Raw genomic sequence first — 20122 nt, forward strand, 5'->3', positions numbered from 1 at the left:
CCCCCGTGAGGCCGCTACCGTACCCGTCAGGAGAGGGCAGCACAGCCCCCGCCCTCTTCCTGGGCTAACTATACGGGTTGTGCGCACGCGCGCTATAGGGCGGGGTTACCTGTGTACGAGTCCTCGCTAGCCCCGCCCCGTGAGCGCACCGGACTGCACCATCACATCAGCGAGGGAGGGGGGGTTACGGTCCGAACCATCTCTGCCGGGAGCGGGTCGTGAGCAGCAGAGTTACTGCGGAGCAGCCGCGCTCCCCTCCCCACAATGTGCGGCGCGGTTGTGCCCCGGGCCCGACTGACGCCCTCTCCGCGTTGATGGTTTAGCCCCTGTGTCCCCCGTCCCTCCCCCCCTGGCCGGGCGGTGGTTCGCTCCGGAACCGCGCTCTCCGGAAGTGTTGGGGCGGCTAGAAGCACCGCTGGTTTCTGCCAGTTCCGATTGGACCCGAGTCTCTACTGCAGCCGCCAGGTGAGGCCGCGTCGCCGAGCCCAGCCCAGGCCGGTGACAGCGCAGGGCCCGGGCGGGGCGAGGCGAGGGGCCCCTTCCCCAAGGCTCTGGCGGGCCCCGCCCGGGAGCGGAGGGCAGCTCAGGCCGGTCTCCGAGCCGCACGCCCGGGCAGGCACCAGGGTCCCTCCTCCCGAGCACCAGGCCCTGGCACGCGCCGCTGCGCCGACTGACGCTGGGACCCGCGGGGCGGGGGTTACCCGGGGCCCTGCGCGAACATCCCAGGCGGACCCGTTCTGAGCGCCCACGCCCTTGGGGCCCGGACAAGCCGGAGGTGGGGCCGATTCCATCCCGGCCAGTTGCCCCTTCCGCCGTGACACCGCCGGGTGGGGGCGGAGGGAAACTGCTTGCAGCCCCGTTCGTAGCTGTGTGCGGAGAGGCGGGCAGCGCCCGGGGACTGGGAGCTCCGGTCTGTGCGTGCGGGGAAAGGGATTGGCAGGAAACGGCTGCAGAAAGCCGTGACAGGGAGCCACCCCACCCAGGGGTGATGCTAAGCTCTGCAATCGCTCGCATTGCACCTCGGTTATGTAGCATTTTTTTTAGTCCGGAAGGATCTGAAAACGCTGTATAAACTGTATCTACATACCCAGGAATTTGCTACACCCATCCGTTCAGTGCAGCTGTAGGGGAATGTGGTCTGACGAGAGAGAGCAGTGATGGAAGGGAAATAATGGAATAAAAGAGAGCAGAAAATAGGAGAGGTAAGATAAGGAAAGGAAATACAAGTATCCCATTCAAAGTGGTGGGTCTAGTCATTGAACTGAAGCATTGATTCCAGAAGAAGATAATTCAAGCAATAGGAATTTGTACCACAGGGTGAGATTACTCAAAGGTAAGGGACAGAATATGGGGCATTTAGGTGACTCTTATGTTCTTTCCAATTAGTGGGACATTGGCATACTTTGACCTGCTTCTGAAATGGAATTGTCCTTTGTATTATAGGGTTGAGGGTGCCACTTTATTGATGTAAATACAGCGACCAAATTGAGTGTTGTTTTTTTTAGGCTCTGACTGTTTTTAAACTTGAGTAAAGTATTTATATAGCACCACAAATTACTATTTGCTATGGAACTGTGGAGTTCAGCTGCTGTACTGATCAGTGCTCTGTTTGCTACACCTAGTCTCAGATAGTAAAACGCAGACCACAGACCCATTCAGACTGTGCAAACACATGGGCCTAGCTATCTTGAGAGCCACTGGGTTTTATAGAGCCATGTGACAATCTAAGCCAACCTTATATGACAGGAAGAAGAAACGGGTGCACTCTCCGATATTTACTATTTTTAACTGCTTCCCCTTGTGCCTTTTTGTGCTATCTTTCATGTTAGGAATAGCCCCTAATTAGACAGTAGGAAATTGTCGAACTATGAGGAAAGCTCATCAGTTTGCCACACAAGTGGGAAAACTTGTAAACTTTAAATCCATGATGTAGCAACTTCCTTGCTAACCTTGGCTTTCATTTTTTCCATTTACAGTTTGTCTTAGAATGTAGTGAGGTGTTGCAGTTATATCAAAGAACCAGGTTGCAGATATAGCTGTAGTTTTGAGAAATTAGGGCAAAACACTTCTCATGCCCAATGTTCTACTGCTGCCTAAAAAGGGCTAGACCCTCCAATGAATCCATCTGGGCACATCTCTGAGTCAACTCTGTTGTGAAGACATACAAGAGTATAGTTTTGAACATTTGGTTTTGGGAGATTAGTAAAAGTGCTCTAAAGAGGACTTTTCTCCTAGTTCATAGATGAGTGAGCAGTTAATATATTATTTAAATGTTCACTTTTAATGAAGGGCACATCAGTTCTTGTGTATTGTAATGATCACAAGTTTTAAAAGAATAAATTTTAAACAATAACTGATATCAGTCATGCTATTCAAAGATACATTAGCAAGAATATAATTTGTGGAGCCTTGCCAGCTGGAGGTCTGGTAAAATAATAGGGGAGAGGAAAAGGAGGCGACTCCTATCCAAGTCAAACACTTAACAGATGCTTCTACGTATAAAACTTAGGCCTGGTCCACACTAACCCCCCACTTCGGACTAAGGTACACAAATTCAGCTACGTTAATAACGTAGCTGAATTCGAAGTACCTTAGTCCGAACTTACCGCGGGTCCAGACGCGGCAGGCAGGCTCCCCCGTCGATGCCGCGTACTCTTCTCGCTGAGCTGGAGTATCGGCGTCGACGGCAAGCACTTCCGGGATCGATCTATCGCGTCTAGACAAGACGCGATAAATCGATCCCAGAAGATCGATCGCTTACATCCGGACCAGGAAGTAAGTATAGACGTACCCTTAGGTCCTTTAAAGTTTTCATGTGGATGAGTTTTCTCTCCACTAACTATCTACATTTCCAATGCAGATATAATCTTCCTTTCCACACAAGCAGTCCTCCTGTGGATTTGGTAAAGTCTTTAGGAGCAGAGCCCGGGGGCTAGTCTACACTGGCAAGCCAAGGCAGGGCTTTAATGTGGCTTGTGAAGTCAGGGCAGAGCTCTCCCAGTGCTCTAAAAAAACCATCTCCACGAGAGGCGTAGCTACCAGTGCTGGGAGCACAGCTCTGGAACCTATCAGTTAATGGATCCAGCCAATTCCTTTTTTATCCTTAATCTCACCCCACCTTTATTTACCATGCTCATCCAACTTTAACTTTGCCCTTAAAGTTTCAAGTATCAGAGGGGTAGCCATGTTAGTCTGAATCTGTAAAAAGCAACAGAGGGTCCTGTGGCACCTTTGAGACTAACAGAAGTATTGGGAGCATAAGCTTTCGTGGGTAAGAACCTCACTTCTTCAGATGCAAGACAAGATGACTTGCATCTGAAGAAGTGAGGTTCTTACCCACGAAAGCTTATGCTCCCAATACTTCTGTTAGTCTCAAAGGTGCCACAGGACCCTCTGTTGCTTCCCTTAAAGTTTGTAGAGTTTACAAGCTCTACTTACTCTAAAACAGGGTTTTTTTTAACATCAAACCAATTATTTCAATTTGTAAAAATATTCTTCTATTCTACCAACCTTCCATCATATTAGAAACCATCAAGCTCCATTATAACTGATGCACCTTGGAAATATATTCCTTCAATATTGGCATTGTACATTTAATAAACTTTGATAGGATACATTCCACAGCATATTTTTATTTCCGAACAAAACAAGAGAACAGAGTTAAGGTTGGGTTTGTGTTGTAAACATATTGAGGTGATAGTGACTTGTGAATGATTATATGGCATTGGGGAACCGCTTAAACGTCTTAGCACATCATTTCTAGACTGTACAACTTAAACAAAAAAAAACCCAAAATGTTGACGCCTCATAAAGCAAGCATGATATTTTTTTTCATTTTCAAACTGAAGTCTTTTAATGACTTTTTTTTGGTTTGAAGTCTGGCTGTCGTTTGTTTTCTTGTATTTTTGTCTTCTTTCTCTCCCCTCATTCCTGAGGAAGAAAAGGGGTTCTGGTGATGAGTTGGGGAGTAGGGGAATGGTAAACATTTATTTCATCTGCTAGCTGTAAACTTTAACTGTAAATTGTCATTACAGCTGTTATGTAAGTTCTAAGTTTGTATTTTAGTCAATATATTTACTTTCCCCCACCCAGAAACCAATAATCAACATGTCTAGCAAAAGGGCAAAGACAAAGACCGCCAAGAAGCGCCCTCAGCGCGCAACCTCCAATGTGTTTGCAATGTTTGATCAGTCACAGATTCAAGAATTCAAAGAGGCCTTCAACATGATTGATCAGAACAGAGATGGTTTCATTGACAAAGAAGACCTGCATGATATGCTCGCTTCCCTTGGTAATGTTCTCCAGTTACAAAATTGTTACTTTCTTGTTAACAGTTGTCTCAAATAAGTCCAATAGTATGAATTTGTTAAAACTTCAATATGTGAGAACTGTGTTGTGAAAGATGACTAACTTCTAAATGCATACAGTGCTCTTTAATTCTAAGAAGTGACTTATTTACTTGTAGGAAAGGATCCCACTGATGCATACCTAGATGCCATGATGAATGAGGCTCCAGGCCCCATTAATTTCACTATGTTCCTTACAATGTTTGGTGAAAAGTTAAATGGCACAGATCCGGAAGATGTAATCAGAAATGCTTTTGCTTGTTTTGATGAAGAGGCAACAGGTAAGTGGATGAAACACCTCTCTTGGGATTTCTGGTTTTTCCACTGTTGTTCAAGCCTAACAGCATAATCTAAATTTGATACATAGGTGAGGATCTGTTTTGCTAACAGGTTCATCTTGATAAAATGTGGTATGACACAGGGACAGTTGTCCTAACTTTCATGTCCTATCAAATGATAAGAAACTGATATATCAGACTTGGAGTGCAGATGAAGATTGTCCTCTTGTCTGTTTCTGTATGAGTATTTGCATACCAGTATTTGTCTCCTACGATGGGACTTCAAAGAAGAACATGTAACTAGGCAATATGCAAACTCCCCAAAATGGAGTATGTAACTGCCTGAGGAGGAGGAATTCACCAAAGTAGAATGCTGGGTGGGCAGACATCAATTTCTGTGGCTTTTAAAATGTAACTGAGATGGGAGGCCTTTATCCGAAGAAGTGGGCTGTAGTCCACGAAAGCTTATGCTCTAATAAATTTGTTAGTCTCTAAGGTGCCACAAGTACTCCTCAAAAAGAAGAACAGGAGTACTTGTGGCACCTTAGAGACTAACAAATTTATTAGAGCATAAGCTTTCGTGGACTACAGCCCACTTCTTCGGATGCATATAGAATGGAACATATAATGAGGAGATATATATATACACACATACAGAGAGCATAAACAGGTGGGAGTTGTCTTACCAACTCTGAGAGGCCAATTAATTAAGAGAAAAAAAAAAAACTTTTGAAGTGATAATCAAGCTAGCCGAGTACTGTTCTTCTTTTTGCGGATACAGACTAACACGGCTGTTACTCTGAAACCTTTAGTTTGAAGGTAATTGACTTGGCCCACTCTTGTCCAGACCCATACATCCACGCAGTATCCAAGGCTCTTGTTCGGGACCCCCTGTTGCATCTTAACTACTGTAATCTCCTCTTCTCTAGTCTTGATGCCAACCACATTGTCCCCTACTTAAGTCCACACACAATGCCACTTTTCCCTATTTGTCACTCTGACTACATCACCCTGACTGTGAATTTCCTGGTGTCCTGGAAAAAGATCATTTCCGTTGTCACAGAATCACAAATCCACGGGGCCCAGGTTTAGAGAAATGAGGTGGTCACACCTCTCAGCTACTGTTTCAAGATTTCTGCTGACTCAGGCAGATGCCATTGCATTGGTCTGCAGTCTTTTCATGTTTCAAAGTTATCTTTGAAACTGCAAGTCTAGAAACTTTTTTTTAATGAAAGTTGAGATTCTGGAGCACAATCCAGCAGAAAGGGGTGAATTCCACAGCACTCACTATACTTAGCAAATATAGTCCTATAGGAAACTGGGGCCAAGCCTTCATTAGCATGTTTTGAAATTACATCAGTTTCATACCACAGATGTCATTACACATTACCTTATCTCACAATTGTCTCCTGTAGCATTTTTAATCTCATCTGTGGATATTCAGTCTGAGCCTTTCAAAGTGTATTGTCCAATTTCAAACAGCTATTTTGAACCTATATTTTTAGCACCTTTTGCCTTTTCAGGGGATATCCCCTTCCTGCTGGAGCTTAGGTAAACAGCCCTTCTTTGGAAAGGTCTTTTCAAATGTTAAGTGACTTCCTCCCTCCCTAAGGAAATGTCTCAATCCTCTTCTAAAAGAGGAAGTCTGTTAGTAGATGAATTATTTTCTCTCCACAGGTAGTCTTTCTTATTCACTATGCCTACAGTTTAGTCTGTATGTCAAAAAAGAGAGCCTACCAATAAGAACATATAGAAAATTTTTACTCAGAAGTATTGTTAATGCCATGCTTTCTAGCTTATTTATTTATTTATTTATTTATCAATTGGCTTGAAAGGTGCCTCTGGTTCAGCCCCCTCCCACCTACTGACAAGGTTGACTTGTCTGGTTGTCATTATCTGTAAAGCATCCCTGATAAATCAGTTTTAGTCTTGTCTTGAATTGATTCCACAATCTCCTTTAGCATCTTGCTCCATTGCCTAATTGTATACTTTATTTTTCTTAACATTTAACACATCTTTCCTGCTGATAGTTGTGCCTATTTTGTCTTCATTGACTAATAAATATAAATGTTCTTTATAATATCCGTTCATACATTTTTGACCACTATGTGGTTGCCTTTGACTTTTACTTGTTTTTTTTTTTTCCTGAGATCTGTACTTTGAACAATGTGTTATTAAGAAACTTAGTTATCTTGAGCCATTTTCAGTATTTATCAGTTGTCTCCATCTGCATGCATATGTATATGGGTCGACTAACTACTGTTACCCCAGTTCTACATCAGTTAACTCCGTGTGGTGAATAATGCCAAGAAAGTATACAAAGGAATGGAGTTTTTAGTAGTGTGAAACTAGAGTAATGCAGTTGTGACCCAGGCTGACTTGATATAGCACATATTCTTCCCCATTTGTTTTTCTCTTTCCCTCTGCAAAACATGTCATATCCTTTTATACTGTAGTTGTATATACTACTCCTCCATATCTATCCGAATAGCACCGGGAACCAATCTAATTGTACTAGTAAAGTTTGTTCCTCTACTCTTAGTTCCCTCAATATCTGCTTTGTCTCTGATGGTGTGCCCCAAGATCAATTCTAAATTAGTTGTTTTGATTCTTTTATTGCATCTGCCTTAGTGAGGCTGCTTTATGGTATTCTGTCAGTATCCTTTGCAAACTTTTCCTATTTGATAGCACTGTTCAGGGCTTTAATCTAGTACAGAACTATTCAGATGGAAGAATTCAGATCCATGTAGATGAACTCCAGCACCAAAAAGTCCTGCACTCCTATGACAAATAATCCCTACGCCATCTCTTGTCACGCATTTACCTCTAAATATTCTACCAGATGCTAATCTGTGTTGTCATCTCCTTCAGTTATTGATCCAGGTCTGTGAAGTGCTATGATCCCATCCTATGGAGCATCCGGCCCTGTTAATATAGATGTGGATAATTGAAAGCTTCTCTCCTACTGTTTTTTTAATGTAGAATATTGGTTTAAACTCTTTAACATTGCGACACCATACAAAGACTTGTCTATGACTCACTGGTTGCTTTTGGTCCACTCTGCTTGTCTGGCTTTCTGTCCTCCGGTCTTCTCTGATCTCTGCTCACTGAGGTTATCTAGTCCCTTTCTAAAGCATCAGTTTCTGCAGAACCTATTTCTTCACATGCTGGTTGTTTACTCCTTAATCACTGTGATGTCCATTTGTGGAGTACAGCTGTCTTGCATAGTCTAATAGTCCTTCTTGTAGCAGTCTGTCAGCTAGTTTGTTTATGACTGGGTTGTCTCTAGCTAGAGCTCAATAACTTAGCTTTGCATCTGAGGTAATGTAGGTCTCTTATCTCGACATCAGGATGTGGCCAATCCTCTGCACTCTGCTGCTTCTGCCATTTTCCCCCCACACACCACTTTTTTGTACTTTCTAAACTTCTCTGGGATTATTTGGCAACCAATGGCTCTAGTAATAGCCATTGATGTTAAGTTAACCTAACTTGATTTTCAGTATCCAAGTCATCTTAGTCATTTTATCCCTGTGTTAATAATTTCCTTGTGTTCTGCTAATCTTTATTTATCATAAAATAAGTAGCTTCAGTTATCCCACCTTTCTGGCCCATTTCCCTTCCTCCAACTCCTCATAGCAAGCTTTCCTGCCTCCTGATTTAACTTGCTCAGGCTGTCTGCAGGTCTCCTCAGTTATAAACCCTCCTCCTGGACATGTGCCACATACTTTCAGTATCCAAATGAAACCCCCTCTAGCAACAGAACTTGACAGCAATGAAAAAGCCAAACTGCTGCTATTTAGTCATTAGAGGAAACTACTAGGTGTATTTGTGCATCCACTGTAAGGTAAAGTTAAGAAGAATACAATCCCTTAAAAAAATGCAAATTGCACAATAGAACAGCTGTGACCTTATTTATTCCTGCCTCAGTTAGCAACGTCTTTATGTTCCTCCATTTTAAAATCTGTTTCAAGTGCCTGTACTTCCATGTACTATATCCTCTTTTCATGAATCCTTGTAAATTGTATCAAAGCAACTGCCTCTCTGGAATTTGAGAAGATTAGTTTATGGAAGTTTTAATCATGTCATGAAGAGCCATTCTGGTCTCTTGGTGCAAGTACACTCATTTATTGTATGCTGTAATAGGCAGATACATATCTATTGCTGTTGGCATGACTGTTTATCCTGTTGTTGACATATCTTTGCATTTGAAGAAATACAAAATATTCTCTATTCTGATTCCTTGTATATATTGCATTCTAGGGGTCATTCAAGAAGATTACCTGAGAGAGTTGCTGACAACAATGGGAGACAGGTTTACAGATGAAGAAGTAGATGAGCTATACAGAGAGGCACCAATTGACAAAAAGGGCAATTTCAATTACATTGAATTCACACGCATCCTTAAACACGGAGCAAAAGACAAAGATGATTGAACAAAACTGCAGACACCTGCAGATAACTTCTTGTTTTCACTCATGTTTATTTCTCAGGGTTGTTTTTTTTTTTTGTTTGTTTGTTTGCTGGTAGAACCTGTTGCATGCAGTTTAGCTTCACAGCTTTTGCCTTTCCATGAATTTATGGATTTCAGGCCATTATGGCACACTTGCACCTCTGTAATCAGACTGGAAATGGGGGATTTTATTGTAGTGAAAACGATTTGGGGATAAAGATCAGTGAATGTGAAGGCCAAGAGAAAAAGACCTATTTCTGGATTTTTACATTTTTATAATAAATATCATTTTGAAATAAAGATTGTTATATAAATAAAATACCTCATTAAACCTTTTCTTGTAAAGAGGCTTTTCTAACGATAGATGGAAGCATTTTCCCAAGTTGACAGTTGTATCCACTTTTGATATTTTAGTTCAGAATTAAAATGCTAAGCAGTGGGTTTACAACTTGTATGACAGTAACCTACAAGTCTTCATTTAGACGTTACCATTCTTGCACTTAAGTTGGGCAGTGGTATTACATTTTATGTAACATGGTGAGGAACCTCCTTTATTTAAAACTCTGGTACGGAGCAAAGGAATGGTTCTAGTCTTGGAAGTCAGATTTGCTTGGTGTTATGAAAAAATCCTGGAGTTGTGCCCAGTGTTAACTGTACAGCATTTAATATTCTGGTAACTTAGTTTTTTGTGGAATATGCTAGGCTTTTCCAAAGGGAAAATATTATGTAAATGGAAGATTTTGGCTAGACATGACCAGAACACCTGTTTCATGCTCCTTACAATGTCTGCAGGAGTGAGCCTTCTGGCAAATCTCAGACCTGTGGTGGTACTAGGTTTCTTTTTAGTTGATGAAAAATGTTTTCTCCTTTTCATCTCTTCTTGCCATCCTCTCTCAAAATTAACTGTTTTGGCTTTGGGGCTGGACAGAAAGTGTGAACTTAACTAATGTTTCTCTCTCTCTGTTTTTACAATGTTATTTCTGCCTCTTTGGGGCAACTGGGAACATATAAATTTTGCTTTCAGAATGGAAGTTTATTTTGGAAAGAGAGCTTCTGCCCACTTGCCAGTTTGGAGACTTTAAAAAAAATAAAAGGTACAATTATGGAAAAAATATGACATGGGGTTGGATTTATTCAGAGCTTTGTATTTGATCCTAGGCCTTCTGTAAATTTTAAGTTTGAGGGGTACATTTTCTACCCACAAAGATTCTATTAAAAGTTCCTATAATTTCAGTAGACAGTTCCGGTAAACTTGATTCTTTAATCTTTTTCTTTCTTTAAAAAAAAAATGTGTGTGTGTGTGGGGGGGGGGGGGTTATTGATAAATTTTTTTTGTCCAAAGCAACTTAATGAAATAACTGGTCTACCTTGGCGCTAACGTATGTTTGTTCTTGTGCCACAGTATAGGGTATATATCATCATTTTATCCGTTATTCTGCACACTTAGAGGCCACAATTTGTGTATTAGACTGTGTTGCCTTGGGATTTAGCTGCTTGTCAGCTGTAGTTTGTTGCTACAGCCTGGCCTTTGAGTAGAAGGTTGGATTGTAGCATTCCAATGTTACTATGTTATGACAAACCAAGTGCTCTTTAATATGTTTGCTAGGAAGCTGCTATAATATAACTTTTGCTCATGAGCTTTGTACCTTAAAATGAGGAGGGACCTTGCAACTGGATCCCTCCAAATGTATCTGGATCCAGGATGCATAGTGCTGCCCTCTCTGACTGGACCAAACTACTGAACTGAACACTTCTCAACTTTTGAGGGAAGGTCTAGGTATGAATTTTGCAACATGTAGACAAGTTATTTTTAGATTGTATCCCCTTTGTTGTAATATGCATAACAGTAATGGCAGATTCAATAAAATATCCCCACCCATCTCTTCCAGATTTCTTGAGGTTCAATTTTACAGTCTAGGATAGCTATGAGAATGGAGGCCCTGCTTTATTTACCAAATTTCCACTTGTTTTTACAGTTATTGGTTATACCTCTGGAAGTGAGGTTACAGAACTGACCAGTTGACATTGGCTGAGACTGTTTTGCTGGTTCTAGAAAGGTTGCTGTTGTGAACTGAATTTTGGGAAAAGATCTATAAGATGGAAATATAACTAGTTTTGTTTAGAGGTAAGTTTGTGGCATTCTAACTGAACTGTCTTAGGTTTCAAAGCTCAGTGAAAATAATTTTATGATGCAAATGAATTCATTTTGAGCATGGTATTAGTAAAAAAGTTAATGTAAAGGGGCTGAATCCTATAAAGAATTCATCCTAGGATGTGTTGTCTTGGTTTCTTTTGCATTTGATACGTTAGTATATTGAGATGGAGTAGTAGAGAAACTGCCTACAGTGAGCAGTCTTAAGAAATTTCTACTTGTTTTACAATTATTGGTTCTGTTGATGCTTCATATAGGAAACATCTCTTAAACTTTCTACTGGTTTGAAAGTTGACCAGTTTATAGTGCAACTGCTGTCCAGTGTTTGCCCAAAAAAAGGCATAGTGCTAGAATGTTAACAGGGAGTCGGGTGGCACCTTAAAGACTAACAGATTTATTTGGGCATAAGCTTTTGTGGGTAAAATGTGGGGGTTTTTTTTACCCACGAAAGCTTATGCCCAAATAAATGTTAGTCTTTAAGGTGCCACCGGATTCCTTGTTGTTTTTGTGGATACAGACTAACATGGCTACCCCTCTGATGCTAGAATGTTGTGAACTTACTCTGGGAAATGCTGTATTTGAAGGTCTTGTCTTTGAGGGTTTTTTTGACATATTCCCCCAGCTGATTCTAGCCTGTGTGTAGGCTTCAAATATGGCCACTGATGTAGACTGGCTGCTGTTGTGGTGGTGGGTTTTTTTACTAGCATGTTGTCTAGTTCAACTAGACTAGGGTTAGATACGATAGTGGAAAAGATAGTGGTGGTCAGTCTACACTAACACTCCCTCTCACTCATGGTAATTGATAGCACCAGCAGAGCTGCAATAGAAGGATAATGTCTCAAAAACCACAGTGGGGACTTGTGATTTTTAAAGATGTCTAGGCAGCATGATCATGACCTAGATGTGGGGATTTGTTTCATTCCTAGTGTAAAGAAAAAATTAAACCAAAATATTAATAAATTTCACATGCTTGAAATTCATACCATACAATTAGTGATTTCACATGAGAAGTCATCTGTAGCATCATTGACCCAGCCAACATTTTTCTTGACAGTTTCATTTATTAATCCCATTATATGAACGATAGATAAGCCGGTGGAGAAATAATGTTGAATGTTTTATTGTATTAAGAAATAAATGCTGTTTTGAGAACATTCTTGCAGGATGAAAAACTCTTCACTGGCTTTTTAATGTAATTTCAATAGCCAGTGAAATGTCCTAGAGCTCTGCCCTTCAGCTCTACCCTTCTTAGGGAGTGTGACAGCTGGATGGTCATTTTGTTGGTTATCCTTTGAAAAAAATATTGCCACCTGTATTTGGAAGTAATGCAGGACAGCTGCTTCTGCTCCAGAACTGTCCCCAGAAGAGCAGGCAGGAGGGGAGATGGAACAGGAGAAATAAAGGTAGAAAAAAACCTGCAACATAAAATGTCTCAAAGAAAGTAGGAAAAAGTGAAATAATAGAAAAAGTCTGAAAGAAGTAAAAAGAAGAACAGGAGTACTTGTGGCACCTTAGAGACTAACAAATTTATTAGAGCATAAGCTTTCGTGGACTACAGCCCACTTCTTCGGATAAGTGGGCTGTAGTCCACGAAAGCTTATGCTCTAATAAATTTGTTAGTCTCTAAGGTGCCACAAGTACTCCTGTTCTTCTTTTTGCGGATACAGACTAACACGGCTGCTACTCTGAAATCTGAAAGAAGTAGTGAATGAGACATGTACTAATACACACAAGGAAGACTAGAAAATAAGGAGAAAATGGAAAGGATAAAAAGTCTAGGTTAATTCTTTCATAAAAATCTATGGAATTTGGCTATTTTAATGGTGGTGTGGAATTTATCTGAATCTTACCATCCGATTCATTACAGAAAGTTAACATACTACATATCCTCTACAGTTTAAATGTTCTAACACCCTCATTTTCATTTAAAACAAGTATTATTTTTGACTTTGAACAACATTTAAAATTATCACTAGGTGGCACTACCATTCCTAGTACTAACTTGACTGTACAATATAGTCATTACCTAAGTACCATTACCTTACTTGGTGCTGGACAACGCATAGAGAAAGATATGGTCTCTGCCCCCAAGGAATTTCCAATTAAAGCAAAACTGATATCAGGATTTCTTGGTATGCACTGAAAGTTTACTCTAAGTTTAGTCTTTAGGGGAGAAGAAAATGTTACTTAAAGTAATGACACAGTTCACTTGTACGCTGTTATGCAGTGTGTGTATCCATTTGTTTGCTAAGGGCCAGATTTCTGAAAGATGTTTAGGGTGCATAGTGGGATTTTTTTAAAAACACCTAAGCTTAACACTTTTGAAAATCTCACTGGGTGCTAATGTGCAGGTTTAGGGGCCTAAAAACCTTTGAAAATCTTTCCTTATTTATCTACTCTGATATCTTAGATATTGAAGCATTCTATAGATATGGTTAATCCTTGACTAGTAAGGACAAGACCTATACAGGTGGGAATACACTATCTCACAGCTGCCTACTGTGGGATTTCTTACATCTTCCTCTGGAGCATCTGATGCTGTTCTGAGACAGCCTACTGGACTAGAGGAACAATGGGTATAATACAGGATGGCAGTTCCTATGTTCCATATTTCTTGACCATTAGATGTAATTAAAACTATTTATCTTTAGGGCTACAGGTTTGTTGTAGCATTCGTGTCCCAGATAGTGTGATTTTTGTCCATTATACTTAATGACTGTGATTTCATTAGGGTGGGCACTGGCCTGGGCCCTTCTGCATCACACCCCAGGTTGGAGCAGGCTATTTGGCAACTCCCAGGACAGGGTGAGGGAGGAGGGTGGCCCAGTCTGCATGCTGAGGTGAGAGCCAGCAGGCTGGAGGGGGGAGTTAGGATCACCCTGTGAAATAGTACCTACTGCTGTAGGGTGAGTGCACTGTAGGCTCACTCTGCTACACTGCCCTGGGCCTCTCCCTGGGGACTGGACCCAACCCCCCACCCCAATCTGATCTACCCCACTAAATGGCATGCCTGTGCCTTTATACAATTTTCCCTAAACTCATGACTTTTATTACAATTTACCCTGACTGCTCCACAATACATAACCTGAAATGTTCCAGGTGTCTCTAGCATTTATCTGCTCTGATAATAGGTGCCGGAGAGATTTATAAAATGAACTTGTATGGGCCAGTCCAGTGAGCTAGTATTCATGGTGTCTATTGCTATATAGGAGACCTTGTCTAAAGCATGGTCTGCACTTCAAACTTACACTGTCATGGCTATGTAGGTCAAAGGTGTGAAAACACCACATGCCCTAGGTACACAGCTATGCTGCTAAACCCTCCACTGTAGAAACAGCAATGTGAACAGAAGAGGGTGTCTGTTACCATAGCTAATGTTCAGGACAGTGGGGTTCCTACACCAACAGGAAAAACTTTCCCCATGTACTGCATCTACCCTAGAAGTTTGCTGCTGCCAATGCTACACGGTTTAGACATAGCCTCATGCTGCTGGTTTTGTCTCTTGCACTTCAGGCTGGCAAGAGCAGTGTGACTTGAGTTCTGCTGAGTGCCTCCCATCACTGTCAGGCTGAAGTTCTATTTAACAGTTTTGAGTTGCTCTGAAACAAAACCTGGCCAGGATTCCCAGGCAGAAGGACGGTAGTTGTAACCAGTAGCCAGAAGGTAGGCATATCATGCAAAGTAGGTGTAGAGCAGAGGGATCCACAAAGCTTCAACAGGGGTGGCAAGTCTGAGAGGATGGTGCACAGCTGCAACCTTTATAGGTACTCATGGCCATAAAGACACCTGCAGCCATGAGTCTTCTCTCCCAGTAGCTGTAGGTCAACATGACATCTGAAACTCTTGCAAAAAAAGCTACAGTGAGACATTAGCACAAACACTGCTCCTTAACAACCCTCACTGTGCTTCCCTGAAGTGATCTCTCACAGACTCCTACCATGGTCCTCATTCACCTTCACAACCCCAGAAAGGGATACCTAAACGATGAGCTTCAGAAAATCAGTTTTGTGTAAAAAAGCTAAAACTGACTTGTAGTAAAAACATTTTTCTAAATGACAGAATAAAGATTGAATTGTATAATCTTCAATTAATACTCTTCTGTATTGTTTCCTTCTGCTGTTCTTATCCTAATTTAGGTTGTAAGGTAGAGGAATCCTATTGTTACTTGTTAGTTACAGCACAATGTATCTCTCTGGCACTAAAGTTTTTTAAAAAAACATTGAGGAGTGTGCCAGTATTCTGTTGGTTACACAAGAGCAGTAGCAAGAATCCTAAGATGTATTTTTCCATAATGGCTAACACAACACAACCATTAAAAATAAAGTTAGTATTGATGTCCTCTTTAGGTACCAGAAACCATTGTCCATCCCTCTTAAGTCTTTTCCATGTTACTAAGTGTGATTTTTTTTTTTTTTTTAATTGGTTAGACATAGTAACCACAACCAGCTACAGGTAACAGTTTAGTTTTCTGCCATCTCAGCTGTCCATGCATAATTTATGTTTGTATCAATATTCTCTGGGAAAACTTGGCCAGCTAGCTCATGGTACCTCTCCCAAGCCCAAAACGCCCAGAAGAGATGCACACAGCAGCACATGCAGTCTGGGATGCTCTACTACAACTATTACTGAAGGAGGACTTAGCAAACTGATTACACAGTCCTGTCTGCATGGCAGAAACCCAGAGTGCTGTTCCTGTTATAAGAAGGCAGCCCTAGGCAAACCATGCCTCTGCCAAAGGACAAAACTGCTAGTTTATAAACTGAGTTTTAACTGTGTGGCGTGCAGATGCAAACTGCATTTAGAGCCAACCATTACAATTTTAACCAAAGTTAGTCACATACAGATCACCAGGTTGAAAGCAATCGGATTACACAGGAGTAATGGGTTGCACAGTGTAATTGAGGGGCTATTTTGGCCTAGACAATCTTTCTTTCCAGACATTATAATACAAATAGATTCCTTGCTGAATTTGCAAGGCTGGATGGGACACCCCTCCTCTTCTCCCACCCTACCTCATTTACTCACGCTCACTCTTAACAAGATTTTTTTCCCCCTATGGATGGCTTTAAAAGCACTAAGATTACCTACTAGAGGCACGTGAGAGATCGCATCATTATCAAAATTAAGGATAATGGTTGGGGTTTGTTTTAATTATTTTTTCTTCCTCTGAAACCAACTTAACAGCCCCATCCTGCAATGCTGATTCAGGCACATTCCTTCCAAAGTCAGTGGGGTCTGCTTTAGGACTACTCTCAAAGGGGCACTTCAATCATCTGAGTTCATTTCCCATATTTATCTTTACAGTGCCAGTATAATTCCTTCTCAGTCCTGCCTTCACCATTCTAGACAGTATTTATTATCCAAAAAATAAATGGTCAGCTGGCTGAGTTCCAGCCTTTAGTCAATACTGTATTTATTGACATTCCTACACAGTTTGCCCACTGTCTCTCTGTGTGGCACTTGAGATTTGTACTCAGTGATTCTCTTACATTTGTTTGTTAGACATATAGCTGACGCAAGAAGGCTATTATAGCTATCTGCATACTTAAATAATTCTCGGATTTATTTCAAGTTTTCCTTCCCAGATACTATGCGGATGAAGGTGATACGAGAACTTAAATAGAACCAAAGAGAAGTCCTATGAAAAATATTTAAATATACTGCATATTTCCACCCCTGGAAAATAAACCAACAGGGTATGAAGGTATTTGCAATATCGGTGCTTCTTAATGATGCATAGTCACTTATTTCATGAAGGCATCAAATTGGTCTGTCACTTATTTAAATAATTAACTTTCAGTATAGAAAATTAAATTGCTTAAGATTACAAAGCTCTCTGAACAGTACTTCTACTGTCTCGCTGTTTTCATTGCTTTTCTGCCCTGGCATTTTGGATGTAGTCACCCAGAAACCATGAGACATTTTTAAAATAGATGGAGGCCCTTTACAGTACTTTACACAGGGCAGTCTTATATAGTATCATACAGTGTGCAGAGTTACTCTAGCTATATGATAATAGCAGCATGAGATAGACATTAAAAACAAAGAAAAAGACATTATCCTGGATTCTTTAGTCAAGAGTGGTTTGAACTCCTGAAGTGTGTGGGTTTTTTTTTTTTTTTTTTGTTATTGGGGGAAAAAAGAGAGGAGACAGATTCAGGATAATTTGCTTTAGTAGTTTTTTTATATTATGAATAGTCTGTGCATAGCTCCTGTTATTACCTTGAATCAAAATGGATTGACAGCAAAGGCAGTGGCCGTGCTCACAGTTCACATGTGCAGCTCGACTTTCAGAACTCCAGACTGTAAGCTCCTCAGGGCAGTGATTGTCTTCCTCTGTGTTTGTAGCATCTAGCACAATGGGGCTTTTAGACACTGCCGTAACAGAAATAAGAAGTAATAAAGGTATCTGTATTTGAAAAGCTTTAGCCAGTTTCTCTCTCTCTGTCAAATCTGTCATAATACTATTTCCAATCCTGGTGTTAGAATGAGTTAGGGTTTTTCTACACAGGAAAGCTATTCCAAATAAGCTGGGGTGTGACTGAAAGTGCATATGTTCTTAAATTCTGAATAGCTATTGCTCACTTAGTCTGTGTTTGGACACTCTGATCCCTGTTAAGCCTGTGGCTATAGCTGTGTCTATACTACAGGTGCTACATGGTACAGCTATGGCAGTAAAGCTGTACTGCTGTAGCGTCTAGAGAGTGGTTCTCAACCTGCAGCCTGCATGTGGCCCAATTAGCACACAGCTGTGGCCCAGCTGTATGCTAAAAAATTCAAAATTTGGCAATGGTGCTCTGGTCTGGCAGCAGGCAGGGCTGGCTGAGGGAGAGAGAGCATCTGGCAGCCTGCAGGAGCACTCCTGCCAGCAGGGGGCTGATGAGTGCTGCAGGGGGGTAGGGGGCAGGACAGTGGGTCTCTGGGCAAGTTTGGGGGGGCCTCAGGGCAGTGACAGGGCAGGGGTGCTGCAGCACCCCCAGGTTTTATGTGGGGCTCCACTCCTGGCCCCATGCCTCAGGTCCTGGCTGCTGGCCTACGCCGGGGGGTGCAGTGGGGTCCGGGGTGCCAGCTGCCCAAGGCTCCGCTCCTGGCCCTGCTCTGTGGAAGGGTCTTTGGGAAATGGGTGCTGGGCATAGGAGATTGTGGGAGGTTTTAGCTGGGGGTAGGGGGAGGGAGAAACCTGCAGCCCATGTAATACGTTGTGAGCCGCATATGTGGACCACAATGATAAATAGGTTGAGAACCACTGGTCTATAGTATAGACACTTCCTATATCGACAGAACGTTTTTTCCTTCAAAGTAGATAATCCCCTTAACCTGCCATGTGGGGAAGGAAGAATTCTTCCCTCATGCTAGCTGTATCTACATCTGGGGTTAGGTCAGCTAAACTGTGATGCTCAGGCGTGCCATAGCTACGTCAGTGCCATAGCTATATCAGTCGAACGTTAGGTGTAGACTAGGCCTAGAATATGGAGACTACACTGGCATAGCTATGTTGGTGTACCTATGCTAGCATAATCCTGTAGTATAGATTTATGTTCCCACTTCCTGGTAGTCTCCCAGTCTGGATGCAAGCTTTTTGAGTTGCATAGTAGCAGCTGTGAGCCTAGTGAGGTGGCAGCATGATCTTTTGGCAACCAGCTGCAAGTATTCCCCAGATAACTGCTGCACAGAAGACTGTAATGATGCATGATGTGTATGAAAGGCATGCTGATATGGAGTTATGCTGGGACAAAGAATGTTAAGTTTTGTTAGGGGCAAGTAAGGACCTGTGTGGCAGTGTATGCACCCGGTTTCCCCCTTTGGCATGGATGGGGGTACACTGACACAGCAGTTACAGTCTACCAGATTGTCCTGGGCCTCACAACAGTGCAGCCCAATGGCCCTAGTCAGTAGGTCCCAGATAGCATAAGGAAGTTCTGTTATGAGTCAGAGGGAGGGGAAGTAGTAATAAAAACCGGTGGGGCACAATAGGATGAGGTGTTTGAAAAGGGGGCAAATTTTAGATTGAATAAGGAAGCAAATTCTTTGTATGTGGCTAAAGGTAAAGGCTGGGAGGAAGAAGGTGAGTTTGGTGGAGAGATAAGAGTTTTTTATTTGTATTACTGTAGTAATGGTATTGAAAAGGGAACAAAGATTGTCAGCAACTGCTGAAATCAATGAACAACAGAAATTAGGCTGCAGCTGATCAAGCGAGCAAATCAGGCTAGAGTGTCTAATGGGATCAAAGTTTTTGGGAGGACAGTGAGATAGATGGTAATTTTCGGAGTGGTGAGGCAATGGAGAGAATGCTCAAATATAACCGAGGAGTGGGGGAGGTGAGAGCAATAGCAGCATAGGGAGCCCAGCAGGGAATGATCAATGATGAAATTAAGGTCATGGCCTCAAACAATTTGAATAGGGGTGAGAGAGAGTACACATTGAGTGAGACTAAAGAAGCCAAGAATGGAGACACAACATCATATCATACTGAGTTTCAATTAGTTGATTTGGTTCATTGAGAGATTTGCCAAACAGTTAAGAGAATTGAGAGTTATTTTTACTGTGGTGTTTTGCAGCCAGTTTTAAATCTGTTTAGCATTAAAAATCTGACAACCTTTGTTAGGGCAGCTGTAGGCGACGGGTTGGAAATCAGATGCTTAAATAGCTAAAGAACAGGAGCACTACATGAATTACGGGTGTCATCCATTTCAACACTAGAGCATTAATAAGACTGACACACAAGGAACAAATTAAAAATAAAATTTAATATTGAACCAAAGCCATATTAAATTGTCAGGTACTGTTTCTCTTTCTCCCTTGGCTTTGCAAATTAACAAAATGTGTGTAGTAACAGCGCTTTCCTTTCTAATCACCCCTATCTTCCCCTCCCTCGTGTCATTTAGAGGCACATCTC

At 41.6% G+C, this 20122-nt stretch overlaps 1 protein-coding gene across 1 annotated transcript; it reads left to right on the top strand.

Annotated features, from left to right (window-relative positions):
* The first annotated feature begins 354 nt into the window (after window positions 1–354).
* Window positions 355–9405, top strand: LOC128832021 (myosin regulatory light chain 12B-like). Its single transcript, XM_054019028.1, has 4 exons — window positions 355–465; window positions 4093–4291; window positions 4466–4627; window positions 8885–9405. Exons 2-4 carry the CDS (start codon window positions 4108–4110, stop codon window positions 9055–9057), a joined length of 519 nt encoding a protein of 172 aa, XP_053875003.1. The 5' UTR covers window positions 355–465; window positions 4093–4107; the 3' UTR covers window positions 9058–9405.
* Window positions 9406–20122: the final 10717 nt, after the last annotated feature.

This window comes from Malaclemys terrapin, chromosome 2, assembly GCF_027887155.1.
Source record: "Malaclemys terrapin pileata isolate rMalTer1 chromosome 2, rMalTer1.hap1, whole genome shotgun sequence".
NCBI classification, from domain to species: Eukaryota; Metazoa; Chordata; order Testudines; family Emydidae; genus Malaclemys; species Malaclemys terrapin.

Coding starts and splice junctions, on each gene's coding strand:
- LOC128832021 (XM_054019028.1), top strand. CDS start 4,108: ATGTCTAGCAAAAGGGCAAAGACAAAGACCGCCAAGAAGCGCCCTCAG. Junction 4,292..4,465: donor TGATATGCTCGCTTCCCTTG/GTAATGTTCTCC, acceptor ATTTACTTGTAG/GAAAGGATCCCACTGATGCA. Junction 4,628..8,884: donor TTTTGATGAAGAGGCAACAG/GTAAGTGGATGA, acceptor ATTGCATTCTAG/GGGTCATTCAAGAAGATTAC.